General features: G+C 31.7%; 2 protein-coding genes across 2 annotated transcripts in view; one reads left to right on the plus strand and one right to left on the minus strand.

Moving 5' to 3' along the window:
- Nucleotides 1–4045: 4045 nt before the first annotated feature.
- LOC124537115 lies at nucleotides 4046–5101 on the plus strand. The gene is made up of 2 exons (XM_047113849.1): nucleotides 4046–4214; nucleotides 4658–5101. Exons 1-2 carry the CDS (start codon nucleotides 4126–4128, stop codon nucleotides 4860–4862), a joined length of 294 nt encoding a protein of 97 aa, XP_046969805.1. The 5' UTR covers nucleotides 4046–4125; the 3' UTR covers nucleotides 4863–5101.
- A 2761-nt stretch (nucleotides 5102–7862) lies between these two features.
- The window catches only part of LOC124536621 (beta-1,4-N-acetylgalactosaminyltransferase bre-4-like), a 227402-nt gene continuing 220251 nt past the window's right edge, over nucleotides 7863–15013 (minus strand). The window contains exons 5-10 of the mRNA XM_047113131.1: nucleotides 14747–14882; nucleotides 12281–12378; nucleotides 11417–11606; nucleotides 11138–11260; nucleotides 10746–10841; nucleotides 7863–9737 (exon numbers count right to left, since the gene is read on the minus strand). Coding sequence (XP_046969087.1) covers nucleotides 9605–9737; nucleotides 10746–10841; nucleotides 11138–11260; nucleotides 11417–11606; nucleotides 12281–12378; nucleotides 14747–14882 — 776 coding nt within the window. The 3' untranslated portion in view covers nucleotides 7863–9604. The remainder of the gene's footprint in view (nucleotides 9738–10745; nucleotides 10842–11137; nucleotides 11261–11416; nucleotides 11607–12280; nucleotides 12379–14746; nucleotides 14883–15013) is intronic.

A 15013-nucleotide genomic window follows, 5' to 3' on the forward strand; every position in this document is an offset into this window, starting at 1 on the left:
ACCGAGTTACCGACTGACTTTCGTTTCGTTTCGACTTCGTTTGACTCGAAGCAATCCGAACGCGATTCGCGCCAATAATGATATTATGCTCGCTGCGACTCGAATTGTTGTCAAAGTTCGGCGAGTGTTTCTGTTGCTTATGATAATATTTATGCATATGATATTATTTAGTTTTGAATTACATAATTATGGCCCCTGGAACAAAAAAAAGTGTAGTGTGGGAGTTTTTTAATAAAAATACGGACAGTGCACAAGTGAGTTGTAAATTATGTTCAGCAAAATATAAATATGTTGGCGGTACAACTACTTCCCTTGTGAATCATTTAAAAAAAAAGCACATAGTGCAATATGCAGAAGCTGTCGGATCAAATTTACAGGTCGAAGAAATTGAAAATAGAAACACTTCGTCTCAAAATTCAAATGTGGTAATTTTAAACGAACCAGCACCAAAAAGACAAAAACAAATGCGGTTAACTGCGCCTACAAAAATAAATCAAAGAACTGGTGATGAAGCTTTATTAAATATGATTGTTTTAGATATGCAACCATTACAAATAGTTGAAAATGAAGGGTTTAGAAAATTTGTTAAAACATTAAATCGTGATTATGAATTACCATCCCGAAAAAAAGTCACTCAAAGTCTGGAAGAGAAGTATAAAATATGCAGTAGTGAAGCTAAAGAAAAGTTAAAAGAGGTTGCAGATATTGCTATAACAACGGACATATGGAGTTCGGATAGCCAAAAAAGTTTTATCAGTGTGACTACCCATTTCATAAGGCAAGGAACATTGAATTCGGTTGTTATTTCAACCTCTGAACTATTAGAAAATCATACATCACTAAATATTGCTAATTCGTTGAAAGCAATACTTATGGAATGGCAGATATTTGATAAGGTTGTCACGATCGTCACTGATAATGCATCGAGCATGAAAAAAGCCGTTAAAGATTATTTAAATAAAAGAAACCATTTCTGCGTAGCACATACTTTAAATTTAGCGGTGAAAGATTGCTTAATTAAAGACAGTGAAAATGCTCAAACTAATTATTTAAAAAATTCCGAAGTGCTTGACATAATTTCAAAATGTCGCGCCATTGTCACACATTTCAAACAAAGCGTAAAATCATCAAACACGTTAAGAGACATGCAGAGACAAATGAACATGGACATAATTAAATTAAAACAAGAAGTAAATACGAGGTGGAATTCAACTTTTTATATGTTTGAAAGATTGTTGAGAACAAAAGTTGCTCTCTCAGCAACATTACCATTGCTTGATTCTCCACCGGCAAATTTAAATGCAAGTGAATGGGCTATTTTAGAAGACTGTGTTGCCCTGTTGCAACCAATCGAGAAGATGTCTACTACATTATCGGGCGACTCGTATCCGACATTATCCTGCATAATTCCACTTGTCAGAGGATTACAACATTCGGTATCAAAAAAAGTTCCGAGTACTTCGGCAGGCCAACATTTACAACAGTCGTTGCTGGATGTTATAGACAAACGACTTAGTGTATATGAAAATAATAGAACAGCAGCAAAGGCTACCATACTTGACCCAAGATTCAAAAAAAAGGCTTTTGGTTTAGAAACTTCTGCTGAAAATGCTGTCAAATACGTTTTGGAAGAACTAGCGCAATATCAACTGCCTGCATCAACAGCGAGACCGCTGGAACCTGCCCCAGCTGCTCCATCAACATCTCAAGCTGGTGATGATGAACTGTGGGAAATTCTTGACAAAAGAATTAGTGAAAGCAATACACAACAGACCCCTTTATCTTCTGCTTCAATAGTACTGAAACAATACTTAGAAATACCGTATTTGGACCGTAAGCAGAATCCCTTGGATTTTTGGGAGCAAAGAAAACATGTACTTCCTTCGTTATATATAATGGCACATAGGTATTTATGTATACCGGCGACGTCTGTTCCGTCGGAACGACTTTTTTCTAAAGCGGGTATTTTAACAAACCAAAGACGAAACAGACTACTACCTAAAAAGGTAGACCAAATTTTATTTCTTAATTCATACTGTACTGAAAAACAACAATTCTGACACATTTTATTAAATAATAAAATTTGGTCAGAATTGTTGTTTTTCACATTTTTATTTTAAATATTAGACCTGATCTCATTTCCTTTTCTACCTTTTTTGAAGAGAAGGAGAAAAGTATATATATTTTGTATGATTGATATTTTACGTTTGTTTTGGGACTTAAAAATTATTTACCGAGTCAACAGTTTCGTGGAATGTTAACTATTTGACATAAATGTTTTGTTATAAAGCGTTTCATCAAATAGTTCCTACGCGGTAATCAACGATAACAACTCGGTCAACGATAGCGATTAGTTGGTCAGTCATTATTAGTGACAAATAATAATGACTGACCAACCAATCGCCAACATTACCGCATAGGAACTATTCGATGAAACTCTAGTTTGTTTCTGTTTTGTATGATTGATATTTTATCTATATTTGCTTTGTGATTTAATAATTAAGTGTCATTGATTCAATCACTGATCAGTCAGAAAAAATATAAGTCAGAAAAAATAATAATAATAATTTTAAATACATATTCGATTTTTTATATTAAAAGAAAGATGACTTTTTTTTTCAAAATGTTTATTTTAATTCAAATTAAAAACATTATAATTTTAGATGTATGACTTATTTAACATCCTGACCTATAAAAATATTTAAAAAGTCCTGGATAAATAGTAAACTAAACATAAAATTATCTGCATAACGCACACGGTACAAGGTATACCGGCGAATCAACTCGTAAACTCAAAGTTCTCAAGCAAATTTGACTCGTTAAGCACGGTCAGTGCAGAGACTCGTTACATCGAGCGAAAGATCGTACGAGCCCTTGGCCGCTTCGAGTTGACTCGAGTTACAATTCGAGGCAACAATAATATGAACTCGAGTTACTCGAGCTGAAAAAAGTACGAGTTCGCCCATCGCTAGTGACAATACAAGTATTTTGACTTACAGAACGACTTTGACAGCTGCTACTGTTGTTTATTTTTTTTATTTGGTGGCTTTGGATGTGAGTGATATCTTAAATGCTTAGCTCTAATTTTTTACACGAATTTTGCCACACTATTTTATATATAATAAAATAATAAGTAAAGCGTAGTAAAATAATCTGCCTGAATCTCATTTGTTTTAATTTTTTTTTAACAAGATATAATAATTTATTAACGTAAGAATTAATAACATTAAATGCTTAAATATATACAAATATGAAATAAAACCAGTTACTGTATAAATCTTGACCGCGTGGAATGGTAGCAAGAATGCTAGCAGCATTTCCCCGTTGAATCGCAATTCCGATCCTTTGGGCAAAAAACGAACCAGCCCTCCTGTCCAGGGCCGGATTTAGGAAAGGGCAACCGGGGCAACTGCCCTGGGGCCTCCACATAAGTGGGGGCCACAAAAGTTTTCAGTGAGTCAACAAATACCGAGATATATTCAAGAAATACTTACTGATTCAAATTAATAAAACCTAAAGCTAATCCATTAACCCATGATATAATTATTAGGTGGATCTCCACGCTCCTGTTGGTCTAGGGCCTCCACTGCTTTATGGCCCCAGGGCCTCCAGACTTAAATCCGATTCTGCTCCTGTCACCAGTGTAGGCCATGAAGCGAGGTATTATACTTTTGATGAAGCTTTTTGCACCACTACTCGAAGGGCCAAGCGTTTCGAAAACAAATGGAACAAATTTGAACAAACTAATTAAAACACATTTGTTTTAATTAATTATAATACAGGGGACATAAAAACATATATAAGATGTTTGAGACCCTATTTAAGTGATTATTTATTGTTGTCAAATATATAATCAAAATAGTAATAAAAATGGTTATTTTTTTATAGTATAACATGCAATTAAAATATATCTAGTTTTAAAAATAATTAGTACGTTTTAGTGCAAGGGAAAAAAGTTTTTACGTTAATTCTGTCATTTCAAATGTACAAACTTTTTATATGATTTATTAAACTAAGAACCTGGTACTTTAGCGATTAACGACATCGTTTTTGCGTCAGGAATAATATGACGGTTTGGTATTGAATTGTAAAACATTAATATATTTGATAAATTTATTTTGAAAAATGCCGAAATATTATAGATTTAGAGCCACAACACCCACACGCAGAACAAAGAGGTGTAAAGATAAGGACAAGGAAAAAGATGTGGAAAGGTTAGAATTGTTAACTTTCTTTAAATTTTGTGTAAATAAATAATATATTGTTATGTAGGTCATATACATCATAAATTAAACAAATTGAGTAACAAACTGAACATCATGCTTAGGTTAACTTGACATTAAATAATGTAAAATTCTTAAATTTGGTTTTTAAGATTTTGCGGTATAATTCATCATAATTTATACTCGCCCTGCGTCTGAAGTGGCATGGCCATTTTTAAATAATGAAAAAAATAATAATAGTCCTTTACGCTGTATAATGAAAGCTCGTTAGCAGAAACATTTACAGTGCTTTATGTGGGCTCTATGTACTCTGAAAAAGCTAGTAGGTTAAGTAACTAAAAGAGTTTAAGGGTGCAGACTCGAAGTTCTATTGATCATTTAGGTATATAAATAGTGTGTTTCGTTTTGTCTCATATATTTTTTTTTGTTCTTAGAACGACCCAGTCCGTGAATAATTGGTTGGATTTGACATTAGCTTGCACGCTAGCGCCATCTTGGTATCTTCGACGTACTTCCTGGCGCGAGACTCCACCTCTAATGGGGCTTCCAAGACAATTAGCTACCGATCTTCGTGCTTCATTACAATTCAATAATCGACCTGTCTTTGTTTTCAAAATACCTCAAACGGATCCATTCTAAGTAATTGTAATGGTTGCAGATTTACACTTAATAAATTTTCGCGCGTAATCAAGTGTCAAAAATTGGGACGTAAGTTTAGTCTAAATTTTTGTATGATTTTTTATTCTTTTGAATAATTTGACTAAATTGGACCAAAATAATTGTGGAGTTATTACGTAGCTCTTACGGTATTTAAAATACCGGTTTTTCTATATCTTGTATATGTCAAATACAGGTTTGTTTGTTTTGAATAAAAGAAAAATGAACGAAAGAATTGATTTTTATTATGAAAACATTAAAAAGTTTAAAATTTTACTAGCGTCAGACAAAATCGATACAAATCAATCATCGACGAAACTTGCATGTTTTAAATGAAATTCTGCTAACACGCATTAGAGTGGCGTGCTGAAAAGCTCCATCAGCATTTCAAAAATTTTCCAATATTCATTCTCTTTGCTAAGTATGAAATGGATACCCCATTACCATACAGTTTAAGATGGAAGTATACTTAATCGATAAAAACGTGGTGGATTTGAGGTATGTAGGTATGCAACAACTTTTGTTACTTAAATAAAAGTCCTTTACTTAAATAATGAGATAAAAATATAAAAAAAAACATTTGTTACCTACTGTTCGCTATGCTCAAGTTATAGTATTGTTAATTTGATCCATAAAATTTTCTTTTTATATTAAGTTTCTTACAATTTTAATAATTTATGAAGATATGAAGGCAACACTAGTTCTTTATATTTAAAAAAAAACCTATTCAACATAGAGATATAAGTATTGTTAATATCTATCGTGTATTTCTTACTGTATCAGGTATTGTGGTCAGGAAGTTAAAATAAAACAAGACATTTTATCTGAAAACAAACAATATATTTATAAAAAAAAACAAATACTATACGAAATTAATGCGTCATTATATTTTAAGTAACTCAAATCTATCTAAAATGTCTATACTTTTTCTACATTACATTTGGATGGCTAAGCGAAGTCTGTACAATTAAGACTTATTTATTAATTTGCATGTATAAAATGCTATTTCAATATATCTACAGTGAAAAGATATGCTAAAGCGTTTTTTGTTTTTTAATTTGAAAAAGGAACAATAACACAGTTTTGGTATATTCCATTTATTACGACATACATTGTTTGTATTCTGTGGTAGTGAAACTATAACAAATAAGATGGTCAATTTATATAAATGTTAAAATGAATACTTTTTATAATTCCAATATAAAAGTACGATAAAAGAGTAATAATAAAAAATTTGCAATTCAATTCCATAAAATAAATAATAATAGATTCAATAATTGTACCATTTGTCCAATTACGTTTTAAAACCAACATGTGATTAAAAATCTTTGTTCAAAATAGTTGCTGGTTTTAATAACGATACCAGATCATGACGAAATTTCTAAATAAATTAGTAGATAAAGCTTTTAAAAAAATAAAATTTTTGGACGCCATACTACTTACCTAAATAGCAAACTTTGCGTACTTTCCAGATTACACTAAAAATGAATATTTTTTTATTACATAGATTCATTTTATTAAAAAATATATTTAATACCAACTAAAGCAGTTTTTATATTTTTTTATTTTATGATTTCACAAACATAGTTAAATATAATGATTATAACCACTAGAACAACTTTAATTGTACAAAATATAATTTCTATAAAAGCATATTAAAAGCATTTCAGTTATGGAATAATATTAAAAAATGAATAATCATAATATATATAGGCCTACGTGAAGAGTAACCATTGATAGAAAACTATAAAGATTATCTGCATTCGTTCTTGACCGCCATTTTATTAATTATTTGGGAAACTGTTTGGTAGCAAATTTTAATGTTTTGATCAATAAAATAATACAAAACATAGACTCAAATTTGAATATTTATAAAAATAAATTAATGGTGGTCACAGATAATACCAATTCGCTACGTCTAAGGTCAACTTTACAGGTTTATAAGCCGCGATCACACGTCATATTAGTAAAATCCTTAACGGCTTAGGCAGCTTACACATGGCGCTAGTATTGCCAACGTCACATTTACTTCACACGAATCAACTTAATATTTATACAGGCAACACTATTAGTCATCAGGTAGAGTATAAGTTTTCTATCAATGATTACTTGTTACAATAATTCCATATAATTTCGTATCACATTTAAAAGCCCCTTAAAACTAAAATGTAATGAATAAGCATGCTACTAAAATACCGTTACAATCTCACTTTTATCACAATAATAACGATTCGACTTAGATCATAAAATTAAATTGCAGTTAAGGGATAGTTAGATACAGAAGTCATTTATATTTAGGTATCAGCAAAAGTCTATTTAACATAGAACTATTTACATTTTAAGCTTAAATATCTAATTATAATAAGTACACTAATATACACTTAGATTAAAAAATTAACGATATTTGACATCACTTGACAGGACAGTGTTTGACAGATATTAAAAAAAAAACTTATAAGGTGTTGACATAATATTCGATATGCTAATTTGATTTTTTTCAAACAAACTGTGAAATCTTATAATAATACCATCAATGCAGCACAGATAAAAATTCCACATTTTTAAAAGTGTTTTGAGATTATTATTTTTGTCGATAAATAAGAATATCATTTTTTTTAAAGTGTTAGGAAGGCGAGCTCCATTTTATAAGTGCCTAAAGTAAAATATCAATCATATCCAAGAGATTCAAGTTTAGCTCGAGCGTGTATCACATTTTTTTGAATTCTTGATGTTTTCAAAATTAAATGTTATAGTTGAACAGGTATAACATTGAGATTCGTAATAATTGTTTAACCCGATTTCACATAATTCGCGAATAGAGCGCTTGAACTGTTTACTGCGCTGAAAGTTTTCGTTCATCGTCACTCAGAAGGTTACCCTGTTTTTATCGACTTAATCCATATCCATATGTTGGTACAGTCAGACTAAGAAAACCTTCGTCAGTTTTCAAATTCATTCCTTTATCAAGTCTTAAGCTCTTAGATTTCAAACAACAAATCATTGCGACGCAATATGTCATTCGGTCGAGTATGTCGATCGGTAAAGCTGATTATCGCTCATACTGAGCACATGAAAATAGATCTTTAGGTGGCGAACCTTTTCTCAACCCGACTGTACAAGTCTATGAGTGGCCTTGCTTTTTATATAATGGATGCATACATTCGAATTAAAAAAAAATATGGTGTATGTGTGAATTGTGTAACAGATTAAAAAATAACATCAAAACATCATAATCCACTTCTTGTTACTTTTAGGCCGCGAATGGCGCTTAACTATTCTTATGATTATAGCATTATGAAAGTTTCTAGTTTTCATTTTTTTTTACAGTGTATCGTTAACATTATAATTGGTGTACATTCTCGATTTTATCAAAATTCAGGTGACAAAGCTTAATTAAAAAAACATATTTAATACAATTAGATATAAAATTGCAAATTGTAATAATAGCATGACAGTATATATATTTTACCGTTTTTAAATTATAGTTAGTGATGACCCTAAATATCGATAAAATTGAGTATACCTTTTTTCACTTTATTGGTGAAAAGTTGGAAATATCCTAAATATTCATCGGTATTGTCTTAATTTGTATGTTTATTTTTTATCGACAATTATTTAAAGATTAATTGATATATTACGTAAAACCGAAAATTGTTAATTGTTTATTGTCCTGAGCCAAATTATTTCAATTTTAAAAATATAAACATGTGAACAAAAGACTAGTTAGTGATCTTTAAAATTACACGAATATATTATGTATATTGTGAAGTCGTGTTTACTTTGATTACATCATAGTATATTATTTACTTAACTAACAAGATTTTTTTTTTACGTTTGAACAACTTGAAACTTATGTATACACTTTCAATATAAGATTTTATATTTTTATAATTGTATAAGTGGTAATAATTATTTCATGGCTTCAAAAAGTTTTCGACAGTCGATCATTGTCAGATCCCTCTTTTCCATTGGGCTTTTTAGGCAAGTGCCCAGGGCCCCGCAATCGATAGGGGCCCCCTCAGAACAAATAAATAAGTATAATATAAATATGTGATTGTTATTAAAAAATAAATCTATAACCTTGTGTTTTCTATTTTCATTATCTATTCTAACAAAATAGTGTTTTCTCAAAGTCATAGGGGCCCCATTATTCTAATATGCCCAGGGCCTCCAACTGGTTAAAGACGCTCCTGATCACAGTTGCTCAAACGTGATATTATAAGAATACAAGGTACCTATCTACTTATCATACAAATAACATGTTTACGAATTTGATCCTTCAACATTTATTTTACGGGAAGATGATTAAAAAAAAAGAGAAAATAATCTTACAAATAGCTTACGGAATATTTTCTAAGTGTCAAACTTTTCACTAGACGTCGAAGGAACATTTATAATTAGTAATCGATTCATTTGCAAGATTATAACAACTCTGGGTAACCACATACGATACAATGATTATTCCGATATATCTGCAAATTTTGTCAAAACCATAAAAATAATAATAAAATAATTGATATAATTTAATCGAATGATAAAAATGCAAATTAATCGAATAGGTTAACTTAAATCGATTAAAGTCATACGTAGGTAAAAATATATAGATTAAAAAAAAAACGATTAATCTTAAAATAAATGACACATAATTATATAAATCTGCAGCTATTTCGAAAGTCGTATGGGTGTTACCTATCGCCAAACAGAAGTTTGGCGAGATACGTCCGTCAGCTGCGTTCGTCGATGTTGGTCACGACATGCGTGTACAGGTGGCGCCGGGTGACGCGCACTAACTCGTACTCGAGTGTCGAAAGACCATCCTTCTGGAATGTCTTACTAGTCTGCGACAGGAGTTGGTACCTAAATAAGAGAAAAAAATTAAAACCTATTTTCTAAAAGCCAACACCTAATTGGGTATAAAACGACCCAATTAGGTGTTGGCCGCTTTGCTCGCGTAGAATATGAATATATTTTCAACAAAGAGAAACAAAGAGGTCGTACTCCTTTGTTTCTAAAATATAGCCTATGTCTTTTCTCAAACTCTAGACTATTTGTGTACCAAATGTCATTTTAATCGGTCCAGTAGATTAGGTGCGAAACCAAGACAGGCAGACAGAGTTACTTTTGCATTTATAATAGCCAAAACAGACTGAAAATAACCAAAATATGCTAATTGAGCAGTATTCATAATAGTTGCCTAACCAAGTACTTGAACTGCGTTTTCCTTCTAAAATTCAATTAAGATCAAAACTTCAACTCTGAAAATATATTGTTTATAATTAATTACTTTAATTGATAATAGATAAATCAATGTTTAAAGTGAAACATCTCAACTCCTTTGAATAGAATACACTTAGTAGGAGTTAGGAGTTTGAAAGAGATGTTTATTTGACTATTATAGTGGTATCCTAAATACAGAATTTTTGCTACTTACATTTTTAATAATTGTAGTTATGAGTTTGACCACAGGGTCATGTTTTTACGAACTGTGTTAAATTCCAAACACGTCATATATCGATCGATATGCCGTATATAATATAAATTAATGATTGAAATAGCGTTATAGCTTTTATATGTAATTATACTAACTACATACCATTTTATATATATTCTAACGAATAGTATAAATGGGTAACACTTGTACAATTTGTCTGAACAACTCGACCGATCATCATGGAATTTTCATAATCTTTGTCAGGGGTACTGTAAAGGGTTAAGTTACTTAAGACTTGCGCCTTCTGGGCACTTAATTAGGCCTAAGTTATTCGTTCTTCTCTCACACGCAGATGATGTTGGGGCAGAGACTAGTAGAGTATATAGAAGTAGATGAAACGGATGATATTTTGTGAATAGAAGACAACAACTCACCTTTTAGGATTTGGTGCGGATTTCTTATGATCTAACATGGCGTAGCGCGCAATTGACATCTTGTACCTTGCTATGTGGTAATTCATCTTTTTTAACCTGAAACCGAAATTAAACAACATATCAATATCAAAAATTAACTTTGTTCAGGGGGTCCTTTTATCAAGCACTTTTAAAATGTCATGTAAATTCTAAAGAATCTGCGAATATTTTCATAAAAAAATCTAAAACCAAGATGTTATATTATTTGGATAATTTTAGATAGGATATTGATGCCTTATTTATTCAATTTTATTGGACCAGCTCGGACTTTAATCTGGTTTTTGCTGCCTAGTAAGCAAGTTACCCAATCAAGCTGTCAAGGTGAGGATAATGAAAAAGAAAACTAAACTTACCTATAAAACATATCGTCGTCCTCCCCACCCCAGCCCCAGTACTTATTCGAGAAACCATTCACCTTGGTGAACTGCTCAAGAGTCATGGCAGAAACACCGCCGAAAATATCCTCATATGGTAACCTGAAATTTAAATATATTCGAATTAAAACGATAATATTTTATCTGTGGTATTGAAACGTTTGATTAAATTTGTCGAAAATTCGGAAAGCAGTAGGACAAACTTTGATGGTAGGGTTTATTTGGAACCTGAGAAAGATTACGAAATTAGACACTTACTTAAACTTTAATTTATCAATAGAAGCGGACATGTGCCTAGGCTGTCGTGGGCAGGAATACAGATTTCTAGAGTCGAGAGGCAGTAGGTCTATATCGTGGAAGATGAAGCATTGCCAACCACCCGGCTTTTGCTTTTGACTCTCCACGAACCCGACGTTCATTAGCTTGGCACGATTGAAGTCGCTTGTTCCTGAAATTACAAAAAAAAAAATTGAATTATGTCCTATACTCAGTAGTAAGGCTTTGTGCAAGCTCGTCTGGGTAGGGACTTAGCATGTAATTTTTGAGGGTATTACGGTCTGAAGGGTGAGCGAGCTGGTGCAACTGCAGACATAATATCTTTCAAGGTCGGTGGCGCATTGGTTTTATAAGGTATGATTAATATTTCTTACATCAATGGTTATGGACTGCGGTGATCGCTTAGCACTGGGTGACATATTTGCCGGTATCATCATCGTTACATAGCATAAAACGAAGTCGCTTACCGCTGTCTGTCTTTATGTTTGCTTAGATCTTTAAATTTACGCTACAGATTTCGTTGCGATTTTTTTATAATAGATAAAGAGATTCGAGAGGCAGGTTTTGTCTATAATAAGGTATAGAAACAATAAAAATATTTTAATATAATTAATATCAGCATTGTACCTTTGCGAAGCTACCAATAAAGAAGAAGTTACCAATAAAATGTCGTATGTCGAAATAAATGTCTCATTTCTACCGTCATACCCCATAAAGATTTATATTTTTTATAAAAAACAATAATTTAAAACATAAAATTATATTACATTTTGGAAATACTCGATTGAGTTCATGCCCGCCTTTCATTTAGTAATTAGGATGCGAGTAAATTACAGCACTATTTACCTTCCTGTTCGATGATAAATATGCCGTATTCGATTTGCTGCTTCATCAGGAACGGGTGCATGTGGTTCAGGAATATCGCCAAATGTTGCTGGCGATCTCTGCACAAGGAAAATAATTTTAACAATGACCTACTAGTTTTTTTTTATTTTTATTATTCTTTATTGCACAAAAACATGTACAAAGGGCGGACTTAACGCTATAACAGCATTTTCTGCCAGACAACCCAGAATAGTGTAGGAGAGTAGTCAGTAGGATGTTATACATAAACATACATATACATAATATACATAAATATGCACAAACATATACGTTTTTACTGCGACTCTGTATGTACCTATACCGTACTTTGAGGTTCAAGTCGGCTTAATACTAAATTCCACCGTCTTGGTTCAGAAGTTTAGCCGTGGCATAGATACAGAAAATGACACATATAATACAGATTAAATTTTGCATTTATAATATTCGAATAGATTGCAAACACATTTTTATTTTTGTATTTGAATATTTTGCTCCAAATGTAGAAGCTTGTTGGGGATAAAATAAAGAGAGAGCAATATCGTCGTGTTATATGTTACGTCGTCAGTGATAACAGGGAAATAAACCCATTTATGTTTCTTTATTGAAATAAAGCAGTAAAAAGTATAGTATTACATTTCCCACTGCTAGGATAAGGCATTCTATTTTTGATATTTTTCGGATGTTATTTAACCACGTTGCTTCAATATGGTTTAAAAATACACGAGGCATATTTGCATTTGACATATGCAAGTATCCTCAAGACATTTTTCTTCACCACCGAATAGGAGACAAATTATAAACACAAATTATAGACGAATTATAAACATAAAGGTACAGTAGGGCTTGAAGATATGAACGGTTGAAATAAAACTAGTTATAACGGATTTGAATCCCGTATATTAATTATTTTTGACATCCCGACGTTTCGAGCACTTTACAGCGTTCGTGGTCACGGGTAGACTAAGGTGACATTTGTCTATTTAAAGAACAAAAGAAATATTATTTACAACTACCGCCAACATTAGATATGAACGATCTTTGGTTATGTATCACGTGTTCTTGCCACGATCTCAGCAATAGATATTTAATTATTGCTATATGTACTCGCTTTTGATGCTACACTTTAATGTCTCATACACTCCAGCCTTTTTAAAATCTGAGAGACTATAAAACTGTTTTTGTGTAATATTATTCAAGAAGTCAATTTTCTTCTACAGCATAAATTTTGCTCTTGCGCAATACGCGAAAGAGTATTAAAAAGTTATGGTTATTTTGAAGTGGAAAATACATAATCAATCATTAACAATGTGAATAATAAAACCATTAAAATCGCCAAATCTTGATAAAGGTACTATAAAATCCTTATTTAATAATTTATTGGAAAAGTATTAGAAAGCGACGATAAATAACAGTGTCAGAATAATGACTTAAAGTTCTTCTGTTTTAATTTAACTGGTTAATTTTTCGGTCCAAAACAAAGCCGATAAAAAATATTCTATACAACAAAATTCTAGTAAGATAAATGATCAGTTATAACTTGTTGTACTAATTTACAGTTTCTTATAATACAAAATTGGATACGAGAACACAAACACAATAATAATACGTGACGTAGTCTAGGTGCCCAATATTTTAAAATCATTCCAAAATCATAAATCCGCTCCAAAAGGTATAAAGGGAAAATGTCGTGCCAAAGAAGTTCCCAAGGTGTGATAAACGCTGGCTTGGCGTTTATGAAGATTGCTTATTGGCCAGATAACATAAATATCACGACCCTCGCTTTCACTTAGACACGGATAAGTGTGAGAATTGGTTTTAGAATTTCAATGCGAAATCGCGTTTATCCCAGCCTCTTATCTTTTTAAAAGATAAATATATTTCCCTTTAGACATGGTGTAATCGAATTTCATTTTAATCTATCAAGCCCGACTTGTTTAAGATTACTTTTAAATTTAAACAATAACTTGTACAGCCTGAGTATCTTATAAAATGCTGTTCGGATTTTTCCGGATAAATATTTTCTATTTTTTAAATTATAGCAAGTTTATAGTTACGGTTTTATCCCATTGCTGAACAGAGTATTCTGTTCTACAAAAGGGAAAATATAAATTTGAATCCATTACAGTGCACTGATAGTTGAATATGTTTTGGAGAATTTCTTTCGATATTTGCTAGGTTCCTTGCCATAATTTACTAGAATCTGTCTTTCACGGCTATACCTTTGAGCTGATGTTGATGAAATTTGTTACGACAACAACAATAACAACAAGCTTGAACCTTGAGGACGGACAAAGATGTGTGAAATATCATCTATGCTAGTTCTTAAAGATTTTTTGTCACAAAGTGATTTCCACGTGAATTCCAAATTGCCGCGGGCAAGCTCTGTTTTATTTACTTGTCACTATTTTCTTAAATCTTTAGGATATGGCTTACAATATTTCGTTTTACCTGTAAGGAACAATAATAGCGACTTTGTGTCGTGCTGTGCAGTTCGGCGGCGAATAATATCCACCGACTTGTACTTCGGGATACCTTTTTTCGACCCAATCAAGTTCTATCTCAGTCTTGTTTACTGATATTGGACCTGAAAGAAAAAATAAATATAGCTTTTTTTTAATTACTTGCTGTTTTCATTTTTTTGAGTGGCCAGTAACAATAATTAAATTTAATTTTAAGAGATTCATATTCACGAAATATTCTAGAAATATTTATGGA

Source organism: Vanessa cardui, chromosome 17 (assembly GCF_905220365.1).
Source record: "Vanessa cardui chromosome 17, ilVanCard2.1, whole genome shotgun sequence".
In the NCBI taxonomy this organism is placed as follows: domain Eukaryota; kingdom Metazoa; phylum Arthropoda; class Insecta; order Lepidoptera; family Nymphalidae; genus Vanessa; species Vanessa cardui.